At 47.1% G+C, this 22,288-nt stretch overlaps 1 protein-coding gene across 1 annotated transcript in view; it reads left to right on the top strand.

Annotated features, from left to right (window-relative positions):
- The window catches only part of LOC132833437 (diacylglycerol kinase theta), a 193,401-nt gene that overhangs the window by 66,771 nt on the left and 104,342 nt on the right, over positions 1-22,288 (top strand). The window contains exon 11 of the mRNA XM_060851717.1: positions 6,449-6,503. Within this exon, the coding sequence (XP_060707700.1) occupies positions 6,449-6,503 (55 nt within the window). The remainder of the gene's footprint in view (positions 1-6,448; positions 6,504-22,288) is intronic.

Here is a 22,288-nt window from a genome sequence, read left to right as displayed (position 1 = left end):
AGAACAAAAGAAGATTTGGATTAAATTGTAGACATTAATCAGATTACCTTGTTTAACTTTGCTCTGTTAAAGCTGCTGTGTTAATAAAAAAAAAGTTAATTTTTTTTGTTTTAGTGATATAATTAATGTCTGCTACCAATTATTACAAGGTCTAGTTAGGAATCATTTGGAATAATTTTGAGGATCATTGATCATTTTAATTTTACTTTGTTCCAATAAAGGGATAGGAAGGCTGATTTGATTCGACTGTCTTTGTGTCGTAACACTGGGAATCAGAATAAAATAAAATAGAATAGAATCCCTATAGTTTGGACAGGCCCTTTGGCCCAACAAATCCACATCAATCCTGCGAAGAGTAACTCACTTAGACCCATTCCCCTACCATCCTATATTTACCCCTGACTAATGCACCTAACCTACACATCCCTGAACACTATGGGCAACTTAGCATGGCCAATTCACCTGACCTGCACACCTTTGGATTGTGGGAGGAAACCAGACCACCTGGAGGAAACCATGCAGACACTGGGAAATGTGCAAACTCCACAGAAATAGTCGCCCAAGGCTGGAATTGAAGCCAGGTCCCTTGTGCTGTGAGGCAGCAGTGTTAGCCACTGTGCCACCCCTTCAAAATGAAGGGCTTATGCCTGAAACATCGATTCTCCTGCTCCTCGGATGATGCCTGACCTGATGTGCTTTTCCAGCACCACACTTTTTTACTTAGAGTGACATCAAACCGGCAGACAAGGGAGGCGCGGTGGTAGTTTGGCGCACCGACCTTTATACCGCTGAGGCCAAACGCCAGCTCGCGGACGCCTCCTCCTATTGCCCCCTTGACCATGACCCCACCTCCCACCACCAAACCATCATCTCCCAGACCATCCATAACCTCATCACCTCAGGGGATCTCCCATCCACCGCCTCCAACCTCATAGTCCCACAACCCCGCCTGTGTCTACCTCCTGCCCAAAATCTACAAACCTGACTGCCCCGGCTGACCCATTGTCTCAGCCTGCTCCTGCCCCACCAAACTCATCTCCGCGGACCTTGACACAGTTCTGTCCCCTTTAGTCCAAGAACTCCCCACCTACGTTTGGGACACCACCCACACCCTCCACCTCCTCCATGATTTTCGCTTCCCCGGTCCCCAATGCCTTATCTTCACGATGGACATCCAGTCCCTGTACACCTCCATCCCCCATCACGAAGGACTCAAAGCCCTCCGCTTCTTCCTTTCCCGCTGCACCAACCAGTGCCCTTCCACTGACACCCTCCTTCGACTGATTGAACTGGTCCTCACCCTGAACAACTTCTCTTTCCAATCCTCCCACTTCCTCCAAACTAAAGGAGTTGCCATGGGCACCCGCATGGGCCCCAGCTCTATGCCTGTCTCTTCGTAGGATATGTGGAACAGTCCATCTTCCGCAACTACACTGGCACCCCCCCCACCTTTTCCTCCGCTACATCGATGACTGTATCGGCGCTGCATCGTGCTCCCACGAGGAGGTTGAACAGTTCATCAACTTTACCAACACCTTCCATCCCGACCTCAAATTCACCTGGACTGTCTCAGACTCCTCCCTCCCCTTCCTAGACCTTTCCATTTCTCTCTCGGGCGACCGAATCAACACAGACATCTACTATAAACCGACTGACTCCCACAGCTACCTGGACTACACCTCCTCCCACCCTGCCCCCTGTAAAAACTCCATCCCATATTCCCAATTCCTTTGTCTCTGCCGCATCTGCTCCCAGGAGGACCAGTTCCAATACCGTACAGCCCAGATGGCCTCCTTTTCCAAGGACCGCAGATTCCCCCCAGACGTGATCGACGATGCCCTCCACCGCATCTCCTCCACTTCCCGCTCCTCCGCCCTTGAGCCCCGCCCCTCCAACCGCCACCAGGACAGAACCCCACTGGTTCTCACCTACCACCCCACCAACCTCTGTATACAGCGTATCATCCGCCATCATTTCCGCCAACTCCAAACGGACCCCACCACCAGGGATATATTTCCCTCCCCTCCCCTATCAGCGTTCCGCAAAGACCACTCCCTTTGTGACTCCCTCGTCAGGTCCACACCCCCCACCAACCCAACCTCCACTCCCGGCACCTTCCCCTGCAACCGCAGGAAATGCAAAACTTGCGCCCACACCTCCTCCCTTACTTCCCTCCAAGGCCTCAAGGGATGCTTCCATATCCGCCACAAATTCACCTGCACCTCCACACACATCATCTATTGCATCCGCTGCACCCGATGTGGCCTCCTCTATATTGGGGAGACGGGCCGCCTACTTGCAGAACGCTTCAGGGAACACCTCTGGGACGCCCGGACCAACCAACCCAACCACCCCGTGGCTCAACACTTGAACTCTCCCTCCCACTCCACTGAAGACCTGCAGGTCCTTGGACTCCTCCATCGCCAGAACATAACAACACGACGGTTGGAGGAAGAGCACCTCATCTTCCGCCTGGGAACCCTCCAACCACAAGGGATGAACTCAGATTTCTCCAGTTTCCTCATTTCCCCTCCCCCCACCTTGTCTCAGTCGATTCCCTTGAACTCAGCACCGCCCTCCTAACCTGCAATCCTCTTCCTGACCTCTCCGCCCCCTCCCCACTCCGGCCTATCACCCTCACCTTGACCTCCTTCCACCTATCACATCTCCATCATCCCTCCCCCAAGTCCCCCCTCCCTACCTTTTATCTTAGCCTGCCTGGCACCCTCTCCTCATTCCTGATGAAGGGCTCTGGCCCAAAACGTCGAATTTCCTGTTCCTTGGATGCTGCCTGACCTGCTGTGCTTTAACCAGCAACACATTTTCAGCTTGGAGTGATATAGGCCAAGTGCTGGGAAATAGGACTGGATTAATTTAGGATATCTGGTTGGCATGGACGAGTTGGACCAAAGGGTCTGTTTTCATGCTATAAATCTCTATGACTCAGATTTGAGCTTGTCTGATAAATGAAAAGTTATGTTTACACAACGTAGGAATCAGGCAGTGGTACCTCCAGCAAGGGAGAACTTTTTTTTAATTCACTCTTGTGACACTGCAAGCCTTTATTTCCTGTCCCTAGCTCCCTTGAGAAGCTGTTTTTCTGATCCTATGCAGTCCATGTGCTGCAGATAGACCCACAACGGTGTTTGGGGAGGATTTCAGGATTTTGACCCAACAACACTGGAGACAAAGTGAGATATTCCAAGTAAGGATGGTGAGCAGCATGGAGGGGAGCTTGCATTTGGTGGTGTTCCCATGTATCTTCTGTCCTTGTCCTTGTAAGTGGAAGCGGTCATGGGTTTGGAAGGTGCTATCTAAGGATCTTGGCAGATTTCTCCAGTGCATCTTGTATATGAACATCAGTGGTGGGGTAATGGATGTTTGGGGATTTAGTACCAATCAAGTGGGCTGTTTTCTCCAGGATAGTGTTGAGTTTCTTGGCCCATATCCCTTTGAACTTTTACTATTCTTGTACTTATTCAAATGTCTTTTAAATGTTGTAACTGTACCTACATCTACCACTTCCTCTGGCAGTTCATTCCACACACAAACTAACCTCAGTGTGGAAAACATTGCCCCTCAAGTCCCTTTTAAATCTTTCTCATATTTGGTGAACTTCGAGAGTTCTGTGTTAATTCATGACATCCAACTTTGATTTCTAAAGGACAGATTGTGCTGATTAACACTTTTTTTTAATGAAGTCTCAGGAAAAGTTGATGAAGGGACTCGAAGAGATGTTATTAAATAAATTTTAAGAAAACATTGGCAAACATTGTATCAAAGGCTGGTCAACAAAATTTGGGAATGGAGAGTCATTGTCAGTTTGGATCAAAATTTAGCTTAAGGAGGAAACCTGAGTGGTGGTTAATGGTTGTTTTCCATTTTGACGTATGTTAGTTGGTGATATTCTGACAGGTTCAGTATTGGATCCCTTGATTTTGTGGCATACATCAGTAAATTGGAAATAACAAATTTGTAGACAGATCAAATAAATTGGCCATGTGGTTAATTACATAATATTTTACAGTCTTCAATTTTCTTCAACCAGTGGGCGTGTATTAAATGAGTGGAACTGTGACGCGTAGAATTTTATCTGGATAAATGTGAGGTAATGGATTTGTGGGAAGCCAATAAGATAAGACATGTGCAATATGTAACAGAGTAGTGAGAAATGTACAGAAACAGTGCATATCCTTAGATCCTAAAGGTAGCGGGACAGTTAGATAAAGTGATCAAAGAGGAATTTGAGATACTTTTATTAGCTGAGGCATAGAATGTAAGAATTAGGAAGTTGAGTTGGAATTGCATAGAACAGAAGTCACTGCTGATTACTCTGCTTAGCTTTTGTCACTGTACTGTGGGAAAATATGATTTGGAGATGCCGATGTTGGACTGGGGTGTACAAAGTTAAAAATCGCGCAACACCAGGCTATAGTCCAACAGGTTTATTTGGAAGCACTCGCTTTCGAAGTGCTGCTCCTTCATCAGCTGGTTGTGAAATGTAAGATCATAAGACACAGAATTTATAGCAAAAGTTTACAGTATGACGTAACTGAAATTATATACTGAAAAAGACCTGGTTTGTTTGTTAAAACTCTCATTTTTTAGAATGACAATGTTGGTTTCAGTTCTTTCATATGTAAATCACAGAATTTTTTTTTAAAAGTTACATTCTCAAGTGAACTTTAACAGGAGCAGGAGCAGCAGAAGAAGGAGCAATGCTCCGAAAGCTAGTGCTTCCAGATAAACCTGTTAGACTATAACCTGGTGTTGTGTGATTTTTAACATGGGAAGGTATGGTTGCACTGGACAGGGTACAGAGGAGACTAATGAGAATGTTCTCTGGACTGAACAATTTTAGTTTTGAGGGAAGATTGGGTAGCTTGGGTTCTAGTGAAAGATTATTAGCCTGAAATGTGAGCTCTTTTTCTCAGCACAAGTTACCCTTGATCTGCTATTGCCCTTCTTTCTTGTGTTTACTTTCAATAGGCTTTTACTACACAAGACTGAATAAGAGGCCAAATAGAAGTGTATACAATTGAGGGGATTATACAAACTGTAGTGTGTTACAATATGGAAACAGACTGCCAAATCACATCAGCCTTTCTACATCTGTATTTACAACACACTAAAATTAAACCGTCTAAGACCCCCAGTAGTCACTCAAGTTGTTCTGAACCAGACTTTCGAACAGCCAATCCCAGACTTTGTGAATAATTAATTTCCAGACACTGGTTTTCCAGCTTAAAAGACTTAACTATCAATTAAAAACAAAATAACTTTAGTGGAAAGAAAACTAAACAACACTGTAATCAAACTGACGTCTCTAAAACCCAAGATATTTATTTTCAGTATCATCATACAAAAGGCAAACAACACAGTTAAACTGGCCTGATTACTCAAATGGCATTCAGAATGCATTGTTTCACAGGCATAGATTGCTTTTCTGAAATTGCTGATCAGGGTCACTTTCTCAATTCACCCCGGCAAGGGCAGCACTATTTCTAACTCTGCTCTCTATTCTTTGGACTTCCTAAAGTTGATATGGCAGATTGGGTAAGGATCTTTGAAATTTTCATACTGAAAGGAGCCAAATTTATCTGTCACGAAAATGCAGTTCAAAACAACTTCAGTTCTGGCTCTGGCCTCGATCTCCTCCTTCTGAAGTCTCAATAACTCCCGTCTACTTGAACATAGCGTCTCTGCCAGACTTGCAAGAACCAATTCCTAGGTACTGACTTCATTAGTAGCAAACTTAACGTGTCTGCTTAGACACAATGCACTTCCCAGAGTCAGTGTCTGTTGGAACCTTTTTAATCAAGATTCAGCCTTCAGTTAGCTTCCAGATCCGGCCTCTCAAACAAACAAAGCTTGTTTGGTCAATTCTTTTTCTTTTACCACAGGCTGCTTCATAGTCCACAAGTCATTCTCGGATCAGAAATCCTAGTTCACAGCTCCAACCAAAATTAGTAGAATTAAAAATAATTTTTAAAAATCAGTAGGGGTTCTAATAAGTAGAAATTTCTCTTCCCCTTATCTGAGGAGTGCATAACCAAAGGGAGATTGGAACTTGAGGGGAGTGGGGAATTAAAAGATATTTTGTGAAGAGAGTATTGGGGATCCAGAGGTGATAGAAAACAGAAATATTTATAACTTAGAAGATAGCTCTGCCAACTTCAGCAATCCTCATCCAGCTTTCCTTCCTTGAAACAACAAGGCTTGGAGGCTGAAAATGATCCACGAAGTTGAGCTTTCTCCAAGCTTAGGAGTGTGCTCCTTACCAGTACTAATCCCAACCCTGAGCTATGCAACGTTAAAAATTCTATCTTTAAATGTTTAAAGCTACCTTCACTTACCTGTGTGAGCATTAGCATTATTGCAGAAGAAAATTTAAATATAGCTAAATATCTTGATCTAACATGACAGTGAAATATGCTTTCTTTTGCAGGATGAAAATATTGAAGATTTTGAATTGGTTGAGGTAGTTATGGGTTGTAAACAAGGTAAGATTTGAATACAGTTGAATTTTTGCGACCCTCAATATATTGAAGAAGAGGACCCCACCTCTGCCTGTGTGTATCAATGTTCACTTGTTTGTCTCTTGTCAGTTTCTGAGGCCAGAATCTTGCCAGGCCAGGAATGATGTAGGTAATGTGATAAATTTGGGAAGATCACGAGAGAAATAAGACCATAAAACCATAAGACATAGGAGTGGAAGTAAGGCCATTCGGCCCATCGAGTCCACTCCGCCATTCAATCATGGCTGATGGGCATTTCAACTCCACTTACCCGCATTCTCCCCGTAGCCCTTAATTCCTTGTGACATCAAGAATCTATCAATCTCTGCCTTGAAGACATTTAGCGTCCCGGCCTCCACTGCACTCTGCAGCAATGAATTCCACAGGCCCACCACTCTCTGGCTGAAGAAATGTCTCTGCATTTCTGTTCTGAATTGACCCCCTCTAATTTTAACGGTGTTCACGGGTCCTAGTCTCCTTGCCTAATGGAAACAATTTCCTAGCGTCCACCCTTTCCAAGCCATGTATTATCTTGTAAGTTTCTATTAAACCTCTCCTTAATCTTCTAAACTCCAATGAATACAATCCCAGGATCCTCAGCCATTCCTCGTATGTTAAACCTACCATTCCAGGGATCATTGTGTGAATCTCCGCTGGACATGCTCCAGTGCCAGTATGTCCTTCCTGAGGTGTGGGGACCAAAACTGGACACAGTACTCCAAATGGGGCCTAACCAGAGCTTTATAAAGTCTCAGTAGCACAACGGTGCCTTTATATTACAACCCTCTTGAGATAAGTGACGACATTGCATTCGCTTTCTTAATCACGGACTCAGCCTGCATGTTTACCTTTAGAGAATCCTCTACTAGCACTCTCAGATCCCTTTGAATTTTCTCACCATTTAGAAAGTAGTCTATGCTTTTATTCTTTTTTCCAAAGTGCAAGACCTCGCATTTGCTCACATTGAATCCCATCAGCCAGTGAGACTTTTGTTGATGTTGGGAATAACAAGTCACATGTTCTGGACTTTGCAATGAAATTCTTGCTAGTGAGTGACAAAGGCCTATTAATGGGATTATCGTTCATTATTACCCTCATTACGATCCAATCTTACCTCATTAATATGCAAGTTCTCATTCTACCACCTGCTGGATAGAAAATAAATGCCAAGAGATCGCAACATGAAAACCAAAGCAGTTAATATAGAACATTACAGCCCAGTACAGGCCCTTCAACCCTCGATGGTTTCACAGGTTGGCGCAACAATCTAATCCGTTATCGTCCATATGTTTATCCAATGACCATTTAAATGCCCTTAAAGTTGGCTATTCTACTACTGTTGTAGGCTGGTCATTCCCATGCCCTTACTACTCTCTGAGGAAGAAACCTACTTCTGACATCTGTCCTATATCTATCACCCCTCAATTTAAAGCTACGTCCCTTTGTGCTAGCCATCACCATCTGAGGAAAAAATCTCTCACTGTCCATTCTATCTAATTGTCTGATCACCCTGTATGCTTCTATTAAGTCACCTCTTAACCTTCTCTTAGCCTTTCCTCATAAGACTTTCCCTCCATACCAGGCAACATCCTGGTAAATATCCTCTGTGCCCTTTTCCATGCTTCCTATAACGTGACGACCAGAAATGTATGCCAAGTGCGGCCACACCAGAGTTTTCTACAGTTGCAACATGACCTTGCGGCTCCGAAACTCAATCTCACTACCAGTAAGTGCTAACACACCGTATGCCTTCTCAACAACCCTATCCATCTGAGTGGTAACTTTCAGGGATCTATGCTCATCGACACAGAGATCTCTCTGCTCATCCACAGTATCAAGAATTTTACCATTAACCCAGTACTCTGTATTCCTGTTACCCCTTCCAAAATGAATCACCTCACACTTTTCTACATTAAAGTCGATTTGCCACACCTTAGCTCAGCTCTGCAGCTTATCTATGTCCTCTGTCAACTGCAACATCCTTCCGCACTGTCTACAACTTCACTGACTTTAGTGTCATCCACAAATTTACTAACCCACCCATCTATGCCCTCGTCCAGATCATTTATAAAAATGACAAACAGCAGTGGCCCCAAAACAGTTAACTCGCCATTCCAGCACACTGCTTACTCCTCTGTCACTCTTGGGTATCTGTCCACCCAAAATCTTAGAGCAGGCTTCAGGCCAGTGCTCCACACACCTATATCCACAGAAGCTGGCATGCAGTTATACACTTTTGCAGTTTGGAGTGCACTGGCATTTCTCAGCGCAAGCCTGCTTTGAGCACAGCGACAGGCTGCCGGCTTGTTGATTGGTGCAGGCAGAAAGATTGCAGACAGATGGGTGACAGTGACAGATGGGTGACAGTGAGGGGGACTGGCAGGAAGCAGCCAGTGCAGGGACCCCCTGTGGCCGTTCCCCTTAAGAACAAGTATACCGTTTTGGATACTTGTTGGGGGGAGGGGGGGGAATTACCAGGGGTAAGCAATGGGGTTCAGGCCACTAGCACGGAGCCTGTCCCCGTTGCTCAGGAGGGAATGGTGGAGAACAGCAGAGCAATAGTTATTGGGGACTCGATAGTTCGGGGCACAGATAGGCGGTTTTGTGGGGGCGAGAGAGAATCACGTTTGGTATGTTGCCTCCCAGGTGCAACGGTACGTGACGTCTCTGATCGTGTTTTCCGGATCCTTAAGGGGGAGGGGGAGCAGCCCGAAGTCGTGGTCCACATTGGTACCAACGACATAGGTAGGAAGAGGGATGAGGATGTTAGGCAGGCTTTCAGGGAGCTAGGTTGGAAGAGTTAGAACAAACAGAGTTGTTGTCTCTGGTTTGTTACCCATGCCACATGATAGAGAGTCAAGGGATAGGGAGAGAGAGCAGTTAAATGCGTGGCTACAGGGATGGTGCAGGAGGGAGGGATTCCGGTATATGGATAACTGGGATTCTTTCTGGGGAAGGTGGGACCTCTATAAACAGGATGGTCTACACCTGAACCTGAGGGGCACCAGTATCCTTGGGGGGAGGTTTGCTAGTGCTCTTTGGGGGAGTTTAAACTAACTCTGCAGGGGCATGGGAACCTGGACAGTAGCTTTAGGGTGCAGGACCTGGAGTGTAGGGAGGTTAGGAACATGGCATCAATCTCGAAGGAGGGTGCCTGTAAACAGGAAAGTGGCTTGAAGTGTGTATACTTCAATGCGAGAAGTATACGAAATAAGATAGGTGAACTTGCAGCTTGGGTTGGTACCTGGGATTTCGATGTTGTGGCTATTACGGAGACATGGGTAGAACAGGGACAGGATTGGCTGTTGCAGATTCCAGGGTTTAAATGTTTTAGTAGGGTCAGAGGTGGGGGTGAAAGAGGGGGAGGTGTGGCATTGCTTGTCAAAGATAGTATTACAGCGGTGGAAAGGACGATGGATGAAGACTCGCCATCTGAGGTAGTTTGGGCTGAGGTTAGAAATAGGAAAGGTGAGGTCACCCTGTTAGGAGTTTTCTACAGGCCTCCTAATAGTCCTAGAAATGAAGAAGAAAGGATTGCAAGGATGATTCAGGAGAAGAGTGAAAGTAATAGGGTGGTTGTTATGGGGGCTTTAACTTTCCAGATATTGACTGGGAAAGCTATAGCTCGAGTACGTTAGATGGGTCGGTGTTTGTCCAATGTGTGCAGGAGGGTTTCTTGACACAATATGTAGACAGGCCAACAAGAGGTGAGGCTATACTGGATTTAGTTCTGGGTAACGAACCAGGCCAGGTGTTAGAATTGGAGGGAGGTGTGCACTTTGGGGACAGTGACTACAATTCGGTGACTTTTACTCTAGTGGTGGAGAGGGATAAGTGTGTACTGCAGGGCAAGAGTTATAGCTGGGAGCAGGGAAATTATGATCCGGTGAGGCATGACTTAGGATGTGTGGCTTGGAAAAGTAAGCCACAATCGATATGTGGATCTTGTTCAAGGAGCAACTATTGAGTGTCCTTGATAAGTATGTACCTGTCAGGCAGGGAGGGAAGGGTCGTATGAGGGAGCCGTGGTTTAATAAGGAATTGAAATCCCTTATTAAAGGGAAGAGGGCGACCTATGTAAAGATGAGACGTGAAGGTTCAATTGGGGCGATTGAGAGTTATAAGGTAGCCAGGAAGGATCTGAAGAGAGAGCTAAGAGCAGCAAGGAGGGGACATGAAAAGTCCTTAGTTGGTAGGATTAAGGAAAACCCAAAGGCTTTCTATAGTTATGTCAGGAATAAAAGAATGACTAGGGTAGGAATAGGTCCAGTCAAGGATAGTAGTGGGAAGTTGCGTGTGGAGGCTGAAGAGATTGGGGAGACACTGAATGAATACTTTTCGTCAGTATTCACTCAGGAACAGGACATTGTTGCCGATGTGAATATTGAGTCACAACTAATTAGAATGGATGGCTTTGAGGTATGTAGGGAAGAGGTGTTGGAAATTCTGGAAAGGGTGAAAATAGATAAGTCCCCTGGGCCTGATGGCATTTATCCTAGGATTCTCTGGGAAGCAAGGGAGGAGATTGCAGAGCCATTGGCCTTGATTTTTATGTCCTTATTGTCTACAGGAATAGTGCCAGATGACTGGAAGATAGCCAATGTGGTTCCCTTGTTCAAGAAGGGGAGTAGGGATAACCCTAGTAACTATAGGCCGGTGAGTCTCACTTCTGTTGTGGGCAAAGTCTTAGAGAGAATTGTAAGGGATAGGATTTATGAACATCTGGATAGGAATAATGTGATCAAGGATAGTCAGCATGGTTTTGTGAAGGGCAGGTCGTGCCTCACAAACCTTATTGAATTCTTTGAGAAGGTGACTAAGGAGGTGGATGAGGGTAAAGCGGTAGATGTGGTGTATATGGATTTTAGTAAGGCGTTTGATAAGGTTCCCCATGGTAGGCTACTGCAAAAAATACGGAGATATGGCATTGAGGGTGCATTAGAGGTTTGGATTAGGAATTGGCTGGCTGGAAGGAGACAGAGGGTAGTAGTTGATGGTAAAGGTTCATCTTGGAGTGCAGTTACTAGCGGTGTTCCGCAAGGATCTGTTTTGGGACCATTGCTGTTTGTCATTTTTATAAATGACCAGGAGGAGGGGCTAGAAGGTTGGGTGAGCAAGTTTGCGGATGATATGAAAGTCGGTGGAGTTGTTGACAGTGAGGAAGGATGTGGCGGGTTACAGCGGGATATAGATAAGCTGCAGAGTTGGGCAGAAAGGTGGCAAATGGAGTTCAATGTAGGCTAGTGTGAAGTCATTCACTTTGGTAAGAGTAACAAGAAGGTGGAGTACTGGGCTAATGGTCGGATACTTGATGGTGTGGATGAGCAGAGGGATCTTGGTGTCCGTGTACACAGATCTCTGAAAGTTGCCACCCAGATAAATAGTGCTGTGAAGAAGGCATATGGCGTACTGGCTTTTATTGGTAAAGGAATTGAGTTCCGGAGTCCTGAGGTCATGTTGCAGTTGTATAAGACTCTGGTGCGGCCGCATCTGGAGTATTGTGTGCAGTTTTGGTCACCATACTATAGGAAGGATGTGGAGGCACTGGAACGGGTGTAGAGGAGGTTTACCAGGATGTTGCCTGGTATGGTAGGAAGATCATATGAGGAAAGGCTGAGGCACTTGGGGCTGTTTTCATTGGAGAAAAGAAGATTTAGGGAGATTTGATAGAGGTGTACAAGATGATTAGGGGTTTAGATAGGGTTGACAGTGAGAACCTTTTTCCGCGTATGGAGTCAGCTATTACGAGGAGGCATAGCTTTAAATTAAGGGGTGGTAGGTATAGGACAGATGTTAGGGGTAGATTCTTCACTCAGCGAGTCGTGAATTCAATGCCCTGCCAGTAGCAGTGGTGGACTCTCCCTCTTTATGGACATTTAAACGGGCATTGGATAGGCATATGGAGGGTAGTGGGCTAGTGTAGGTTAGGTGGGCTTGGATTGGTGCAATATCGAGGCTGCAAATGTGTTGCTGGTCAAAGCACAGCAGGTTAGGCAGCATCTCAGGAATAGAGAATTCGACGTTTCGAGCATAAGCCCTTCATCAGGAATAAGAGAGAGAGAGCCAAGCCGGCTGAGATAAAAGGTAGGGAGGAGGGACTAGGGGGAGGGGCGATGGAGGTGGGATAGGTGGAAGGAGGTCAAGGTGAGGGTGATAGGCCGGAGTGGGGTGGGGGCGGAGAGGTCAGGAAGAGGATTGCAGGTTAGGAGGGCGGTGCTGAGTTGAGGGAACCGACTGAGACAAGGTGGGGGGAGGGGAAATGAGGAAGCTGGAGAAATCTGAATTCATACCTTGTGGTTGGAGGGTTCCCAGGCGGAAGATGAGGCGCTCCTCCTCCAGCCGTCGTGTAGTTGTGTTCTGCCGGTGGAGGAGTCCAAGGACCTGCATGTCCTCGGTGGAGTGGGAGGGGGAGTTAAAGTGTTGAGCCACGGGGTGATTGGGTTGGTTGGTTCGGGCGGCCCAGAGGTGTTCTCTGAAGCGTTCCGCAAGTAAGCGGCCTGTCTCACCAATATAGAGGAGGCCACATCGGGTGCAGCGGATGCAATAGATGATGTGTGTGGAGGTACAGGTGAACTTGTGGCGGATATGGAAGGATCCCTTGGGGCCTTGGAGGGAAGTGAGTGTGGAGGTGTGGGCGCAAGTTTTACATTTCCTGCGGTTGCAGGGGAAGGTGCCGGGGGTGGAGGTTGGGTTGGTGGGGGGTGTGGATCTGACAAGGGAGTCACGAAGGGAGTGGTCCTTGCGGAACGCTGATAGGGGAGGGGAGGGAAATATATCCTTGGTGGTGGGGTCCGTTTGGAGGTGGCGGAAATGGCGGCGGATAATACGTTGTATGCGCAGGTTGGTGGGGTGGTAGGTGAGAACCAGTGGGGTTCTGTCTTGGTGGCGGTTGGAGGAGCGGGGCTCAAGGGCGGAGGAGCGGGAAGTGGAGGAGATGCGGTGGAGGGCATCGTCGATCACGTCTGGGGGGAATCTGCGGTCCTTGAAGAAGGAGGCCATCTGGGTTGTGCGGTGTTGGAATTGGTCCTCCTGGGAGCAGATGCGGCGGAGACGAAGGAATTGGGAATATGGGATGGCGTTTTTACAGGGGGCAGGGTGGGAGGAGGTGTAGTCCAGGTAGCTGTGGGAGTCAGTCGGTTTATAATAGATGTCTGTGTTGAGTCGGTCGCCCGAGATAGAAATGGAAAGGTCTAGGAAGGGGAGGGAGGAGTCTGAGACAGTCCAGGTGAATTTCAGGTCGGGATGGAAGGTGTTAGTAAAGTTGATGAACTGTTCAACCTCCTCGTGGGAGCACGAGGCAGCGCCGATACAGTCATCGATGTAGCGGAGGAAAAGGTGGGGGGTGGTGCCAGTGTAGTTGCGGAAGATGGACTGTTCCACATATCCTACGAAGAGGCAGGCATAGCTGGGGCCCATGCGGGTGCCCATGGCAACTCCTTTAGTTTGGAGGAAGTGGGAGGATTGAAAAGAGAAGTTATTCAGGGTGAGGACCAGTTCAGTCAGTCGAAGGAGGGTGTCAGTGGAAGGGTACTGGTTAGTGCGGCGGGAAAGGAAGAAGCGGAGGGCTTTGAGTCCTTCGTGATGGGGGATGGAGGTGTACAGGGACTGGATGTCCATAGTGAAAATAAGGCGTTGGGGACCGGGGAAGCGAAAATCCTGGAGGAGGTGGAGGGCGTGGGTGGTGTCCCGAACGTAGGTGGGGAGTTCTTGGACTAAAGGGGACAGGACCGTGTCGAGGTATTGGGAGATGAGTTCGGTGGGGCAGGAGCAGGCTGAGACAATGGGTCGGCCGGGGCAGGCAGGTTTGTGGATTTTGGGCAGGAGGTAGAAACGGGCGGTGCGGGGTTGTGGGACTATGAGGTTGGAGGCGGTGGATGGGAGATCCCCTGAGGTGATGAGGTCCTGGATGGTCTGGGAGATGATGGTTTGGTGGTGGGAGGTGGGGTCGTGGTCAAGGGGGCGATAAGAGGAGGCGTCCGCGAGCTGGCGTTTGGCTTCAGCGGTGTACAGGTCAGTGCGCCAAACTACCACCGCGCCTCCCTTGTCTGCGGGTTTGATGGTGAGGTTGGGATTGGAGCGGAGGGAGTGGAGGGCTGCACGTTCTGAGGGTGAGAGGTTGGAGTGGGTGAGAGGGGTGGACAGGTTGAGTCGGTTGATGTCACGGCGGCAGTTGGCTATAAAGAGGTCGAGGGCGGGTAGGAGGCCTGCACGGGGTGTCCAGGTGGATGGGGTGTGTTGGAGGCGGGAGACGGGGTCGTCAGAGGGTGGGCGGGAGTCTTGGTTGTGAAAGTAGGCACGGAGGCGAAGGCGGCGGAAGAATTGTTCAATATCTCGCCGCGTGTTGAACTCATTAATCCGAGGGCGTAGGGGAACGAAGGTGAGGCCCCTGCTGAGGACTGATCTCTCATCCTCAGAGAGGGGGAGATCTGGAGGGATGGTGAAAATCCGGCAGGGCTGGGAGCTAGGACCTGGTGTGGGACTGGAGCTGGAGCTGGAGCTGGGGGCGGGGTTAGGGGCGGGGACAGAGATCGAAGTAGGGGCGGAGTTAGACGTGGTGACGTTGCTCGACGTGGGGGCGGGGTCATGCGTCGTGACGGAAATAAGCGTGGGGGCGGGGTTACGTGAAGCGACGGGAGATGGCGTGGGGGCGGGGTTATGGGCGGGGTTATGCGTAGTGACGAAAGACGGCGTGGGGGCGGGGAAACCTGAGGATTTGTGCTCCTGCAGGTTAGTGATGTCAGTGGGGGCGGAAGTGGCTGCGTCGACGGCAACCGGAGGGGCGGAAATGGTTGCGGCGACGGAGGAGTGGTGGTCATTCCCGGTGGCCGCGTGGGTCGCGGGTCCGTCGGCGATTGTGGAAGCGGTTGTGTGTGTGGTGGTCACCGGGGCAGTTGTAGGGGCGGCGATCGCGGGGGCTCCGAGGTCGGTGGGGGCGGAAGTGACGTCACGGTGGGCGGCGGCCTTTGGTGCCGCGGGCGCTGTGGAGGCCACATGTGTAATGGCGTCCGACAGGCCTGTGGAAGATTCTGGAATAGTTGAGGGGCCACGAGTGTGGGGGTAAGTACATGAAAGTTTTTGGTACTTACTGTCTTTAATCTCTGATAGGGCTAGGAAGAACTGTTTGTTGAGTTTGTGGATTCTTCTGTAGATGAAGAACAGCAGGGGTCCTTTGCAGGTCTGTGAGAGTGCTGTCCTGAGCTGGGGTAGGGCTGATTGCAGGGAGTGTAGGTAGCGACGCATGGCTGCAAGGGTGGAGCGGAGGATCCGGAGGGAGGTCTGTTGCTGGAGGCTTCGGATTTGTTGTAGGTACAGGTTGTCCTGGTTGGGTCCAAATTTTGTTGGTTGGAATGTAGTTCGGAGTCCGTGTGGGATCAGTCGGTTCCTTAGACAGGTGCTGAGGAAGGCGATGTGGCTGTGGTAGCGAGTCTGTTTGAGAACGTGGCTGAAGAGCTTCTGTGCAGAGGAGATGACCTGGGGGGTGCAGTGAGAGAGGGACTCACTGAAATCCTTGTAGAGGGAGGAAGAGAGCTTCTTCAAGGAAGGCATCCTTGTAAGAGGATTCGCAGTAGGTTAAAATCTTCGAGTAAAAAATGAGGTCTGCAGATGCTGGAGATCACAGCTGCAAATGTGTTGCTGGTCAAAGCACAGCAGGTTAGGCAGCATCTCAGGAATAGAGAATTCGACGTTTCGAGCATAAGCCCTTCATCAGGAATAAGAGAGAGAGAGCCAAGCCGGCTGAGATAAAAGGTAGGGAGGAGGGACTAGGGGGAGGGGCGATGGAGGTGGGATAGGTGGAAGGAGGTCAAGGTGAGGGTGATAGGCCGGAGTGGGGTGGGGGCGGAGAGGTCAGGAAGAGGATTGCAGGTTAGGAGGGCGGTGCTGAGTTGAGGGAACCGACTGAGACAAGGTGGGGGGAGGGGAAATGAGGAAGCTGGAGAAATCTGAATTCATAGCAATATCGAGGGCCAAAGGGCTTGTACTGCGCTGTATTTTTCTATGTTTTATGCATCTCAGGGCTGCTCACTTGCTGTCTTAGCACTCCCTTGCTTTACTTTACCCTGGATGTTCACCACATCCCTGCTTTGCCTTACCTTGCCTTTTAGCACTGTTCAATTTCAACAAAAGCAAACAGATGCATGGTTGGAAAGGATTGGGTAGGAAAGTGGACACGAAGAATTGCAGATCAGGCTTGAAGGGACGAACAGCCTACTCCTGTGCCTACTTCTTATGGTCTTATGGCCTTACTCTCATTAAATGACATCTTAATATTCTATATTTGAGGGAATGCAACTTGGGTTCAGTAAATTGTCCTCATAATTTAACACCTTTGCTGCCTGTATTATGGTGAATCTGCACTGCATTCTTCCAAAGACAATGTATCCTTATGTGCAGTGGCCAGAACTAAATGCAATTTTGGTAATACAGTAACAAATGCAGTAACTCTGTATAACTGTAATATAATTCGAGAAGTGAAGGTTTTGATGTCTTTTCATTTATGAAAATCTTGATCGCCTAAGCCTTCCCATCTCCTCTTCCTCCTTTAAGATGCTTCTCAAAATCTATCTCTTTCCATTTGATCTAGTATCTATTTAGGTGGCTCTGTATCAAGTTTGAGAGTCACAGTCATACCGCATAGAAACAGTCCTTCAGCCAACTATATCCATGCTGACCAACAAGTACAAAACTAATCCCATTTAAGTGCATTTGTTCCATAGCCTACTATGCTTTAAGTATTTCATCCAGATAATTTTGGCAAGAGTACCTACCTCCTCCATATCCCAGGCAGCACATTTCATATTCCTACAACCATCTAGATGAAAATGTATTTCCTCGGACTTCCTGTAAACCACTCACCTTAAATGTCTGCACCCGGTCTTAGACGTGTCAAGAGGTTCTCATGACCTACCCTGTCTATGCCTCCCATAATTTTGCATGCGCCAATCACATTCCCCCTGGCAGCCTCCCCTGTTCAAAGGAAAGCAAACCCAGCCTATCCAGTCTCTCCTCATAACTAAGACTTTTCTTCCCAGGCAACATCTCCCCTGCACCCTCTCCAGTGCAATCTCATCCTTCCGATAGTGTGGCAATCATAACTGCGCACAATATTCCATGTAGCCTAACCAATGTTTTTTAAAGTTGTTACAAAACTTCCTCACTATATTATGCACCCCAGCTAATGAAAGGGAGCGTTCTGTATGCCTTTTTCATCACTCTGTCTAACTGCCCTGACACCTTCAAGGATCTAAGGACTAGTACACTAAGGTTTCTTTGTTCCTCAGTACCTCCTCGTGCCATTCATTGTGTATATCCTTCACTTATTCGGACTCCCAAAATGTACCGCTTGCACTTATCAGGCTTAAATTCTGTCTGCCATTGTTCTGCCCAATTTACCAGCTAATCAATCAGACTGTAGTTTGAGACTATCCACTTCATCAACGACGGCATCACCAATTTTTATGTCAATTGCCAAGTTTCTAATTACACCTTCTGCATTCACGTCCAAGTTGTTACTGTTCATAACAATTTGGCAAAGATCACAACACTGATCACTGTGGTACAGTGCTGGTTACAGGCTCCAATCACAAGAACAGTACTCCACCATCACCCTTTATCTCCTGCCAGCAACCCAATTTTGCATCCAGTTTGCCAACATGTCTTGGATCTTATAGACTGTTAACTTTTGGACCAGCATTCCATGTGGGACCTTGTCAAAGTTCATGTAAACCAAATCAACTACATTGCTCTCATCAATATATTTAGTCACCTTTTCAAAAACCCAAGTAAACTATAGAATCATAGATTCATACAGCACAGAAAAGGACCTTTGGCCCATCAAGTCTGCACCGACATAACTACCACTTAAGGCACATTAATCTAAATTTCTGGCAAATCCCACAGTCATGAATTGTATGATATTTGAAGTGCTCATCTGACTTTTTTTTTAAAAGGTTGAAAGGTTTCTGGCCTCCAATACCATCCCAGGTGGTGCATTCCAAATTCCTAACACCTGTTGAGTGAAAAGGCTTTTTTCCCGAATCCCTTCCTCATCTCCTGCCCATACCCTAAAACTATGTTCCCTCGACCAAGGGGACAGTTGCTGTCTGTTCACCCTGGCCACACCCCTCATAATCTTATACACCTCAATCATAGCCCCCCTCAGTCTTCTCTGCTCTAAAGAAAACGATCAAAGCCTATTTGGTTGCTCCTTGTTGCTCAATTTCTCCATCCTGATGAACCTCCTCTCTACCACCTCTAGTGCCATCACATCCTTCCTGCAGTGAGGTGACCAGAACTGCACACAGTACTCCAGTATGGCCTGACCAGAGCTCTGTACAACTCCAACATTACCTGATTGTTCTCATACTTTATGCCACAACTGATGAAAGCCAGTGTCTCATATGCCTTCTTTACTATCCTATTCACGTGTTCTGCTGACTTCAAGGATCTGTGAGTAATTACCCCAAGATCTTTCCATTCCTCTAAGATATCCAGTGTCCTGCCATTCATTAAATGCTCCCTCATCTTGTTTCTTCCTTCAAAGTACATCATCAGAGTTGACTAACATCTGCCATTAGTCTGCCCTTCTGACCAACCCATTTATATCTTCCTGTAACCTGCTATCATCTTCGCTGTTAATCACTCTGTCAATTGTGGTGTCATATGCAAATTTGTTTAACATTCCCCTGACGTATCCATCTATATCATTTACGTATATAACAAACAAGAGAGGTCCCAGAACTGATCCTTGTGGTACATTGCTGGACACCGGCCTCCAGTCACTCAAGCAATCTTATAACCATTACTCTGTGTTCTATTACTAGGCCATTTTCTGATCCATCTCACCAAGTTTCCCTCAATTCCATGAGCTTTAACCTTCTCAATCAGTCTCCTATATGGGACTTCGTCAAAAGCTTTGTTAAAATCCATATAAATCACATCAGCCAAATTTCCCTTATCCACACATTTGATCACAATTTCAAAAACATTTTAATACATTTGTTAGGCATGACTTCCTTCTGACAAAGCCTTGCTGACAATCCCTAATTAACCTGCACCTTTCCAAATGTACATTAAATTGCTTTGTCAGAATTTTCTCCAGTATTCCTTAATTCTGTTCTGGGAAAGGTTTTGGAAAGGATTATAAGAGATAAGATTTATAATCATCTAGCAAACAACAATTTGATTTCAGATAGTCAACATGGTTTCATCAAGGGCAGGTTGTGTCTCACAAACCTCATTGAGTTTCTTGAGAAGGTGACCAAGCATGTAGATGAGGGTAGGGCAGTTGACATGGTATACATGAACTTCAGTAAAGCCTTTGGTAAGGTTCCACATAATAGGAGAAAATGCGGAGGCATGGGATTGAGGGTGATTTAGCATTTTGGGTTAGAGACTGGCTTTCTGAAAGTGGTGGTTGATGGAAAATATTTGGCCTGGAGTCTGTTTACTAGTGGTGTGCCACAAGGATCTGTTTTGGGACCACTGCTGTTTTTTATTTTTATAAATGACTTAGACACAGGCAAAGGTGGATGGATTAGTAAATTTGCAGATGACACTAAAGTCGGTGAAGTAGTGGACAGTGTGGAAGAATGTTACAGGTTGCAGGGGGACTTGGATAAACTGCAGAATTGGGCTGAGAGGTGGCAAATGGAGTTCAATGCAGCTAAATGTGAGGTGATGCACTTTGGGAAAAATAACAGGAAGGCAGAGTACTGGGTCAATGGAAAGATTCTTGGTCATGTGGATGTGCAGAGGGATCTTGGAATCCATGTACATAGAGCCCTGAAAGTTGTCACCCAGGTGGATAGTGGTGTTAAGAAGGCATACGGTGTGTTAGGTTTCATTGGTAGAGGGATTGAGTTCCGGAGCTGCAATATCAGGCTGCAACTATACAAAATGCTAGTGCGGCCACACTTGGAATATTGTGTACAGTTCTGGTTGCCATATTTCGGGAAGGATGTGGAAGCATTGGAAAAGGTGCAGTGGAGATTTACCAGGATGACCATAAGACATGGGAGTGTAAGTAAGGCCATTCGGCCCATCGAGTCCACTCCGCCATTCAATCTTAGCTGATGGGCATTTCAACTCCACTTACCCGCATTCTCCCCGTAGCCCTTATTTCCTCGAGACAACAAGAATCTATCAATCTCTGCCTTGAAGACATTTAGCGTCCCGGCCTCCACTGCACTCTGCGCCAATGAATTCCACAGGCCCACCACTCTCTGGCTGAAGAAATGTCTCCACATTTCTGTTCTGAATTGAACCCCTCTAATTTTAAGGCTTTGTCCACGGGTCCTAGTCTCCTCGCCTAACGGAAACAATTTCCTAGCGTCCACCCTTTCCAAGCCATGTATTATCTTGTACGTCTCTATTAAGTCTCCCCTTAATCTTGTAAAATCCAATGAATACAATCCCAGGGTCCTCGGCCGTTCCTCATGTTGCCAGATCAGGATGTTGCCTGGTCTGGAGGGAAGGTCTTGTGACGAAAGGCTGAGACACTTGGGTCTGTTCTCATTGGAAAGAAGAAGGCTAAGAGGGGATTTGATAGTGATATACAAGATGATCAGAGGATTCGATAGGGTAGAGAATGAAAGTCTTTTTCCTAAGATGTCATCAGCATGTACGAGGGGGCATAACTACAAATTCAGGGGTGATAGATTTAAGACAGATGTCAGAGGCAGGTTCTTTAGTCAGAGAGTGGTAAGGGCATGGAATGCCCTACCTGCCAATGTAGTTAACTCAGCCACATTAGTGAGATTTAAACAATCCTTGGATAAGCACATGGATGATGATGGTATACTGTAGGGGAACGAGCTGAGAATAGTTCACAGGTCGGCATAACATTGAGGGCCGAAGGGCTGTTCTGTGCTATATGTTCTATGTTCTATTTTCCTTACCACTGGCATGACACTCACCAATCTGTAATTTCCTGGTTCATTTCTACCACCTTTTTAAAAAATAGAACCATTGTGGCCTTCCTGTAGTCCTCTAGCATTTTCCATGTGGCCTGAGAGGAATTAGAACTCTGTGTCAGAGCCCCTCCATTTTCCTGCCTCACCTCCCACAGCAGCCTGGGATGTGCTTCATCCAGGTGAAGGGATTTGTCTGTTTTTAAGACCGACCGAGCCTCCAATTACTCCCCATTTCCTACGTAAGGCTGTGCAAGTTCCTCTGTCTATCTCCCTGAGTCCTGTACCTATGTTCTCCTTTACCAGACCAAAGAGAAATATTCATTCAGCACCCTTCCAATATTTTGCAGTGGGGCACACAGTTTGCCTCCTTGGTCCCGAATGGGCCCTGCTGTCTGGTTAACTTCTTCCCTTTAATGTATTTATAAAATATATTCAGATTCTCCCTAATTCTGGGAGAGTGTTTGCAAGTCCTTTTTCATGCCCCCTGTTTGCTCTTCTAATTACTTTTTTGAGTTCCCTCCTGCACTTCTTGTAGGGCCGCAGCCAAATTGCTCCCTTCGGACTTGCTAAAAGCCCTTCTCTTCTTTATCCAGTCCTGAATTATCCTCGATAGCCAGGATCCTCTGAACTTATTGCTCCTACATTTCCCTCTAAAGGGTACATGTTGGAGCTGTACTCTCCCAATTCCTTTTTGAATGCCAACCCCCTCCTCCTACCCCCCCCCCCCCCCCCCCCCCCCCCCACCCCCCATTTCAAGCACTTGTCCAGCTTCTTTGCCCAAAACCGGATTAACCACGGTACTACCCCTTGGTTGGGCCTTCCAGTTATTAACCGGATTAACCACGGTACTACCCCTTG

This window comes from Hemiscyllium ocellatum, chromosome 36 (genome assembly GCF_020745735.1).
Source record: "Hemiscyllium ocellatum isolate sHemOce1 chromosome 36, sHemOce1.pat.X.cur, whole genome shotgun sequence".
In the NCBI taxonomy this organism is placed as follows: Eukaryota; Metazoa; Chordata; class Chondrichthyes; order Orectolobiformes; family Hemiscylliidae; genus Hemiscyllium; species Hemiscyllium ocellatum.
Note: the sequence above shows the minus strand (reverse complement) of the source record. Positions and strands in the feature narration are given on the sequence as shown.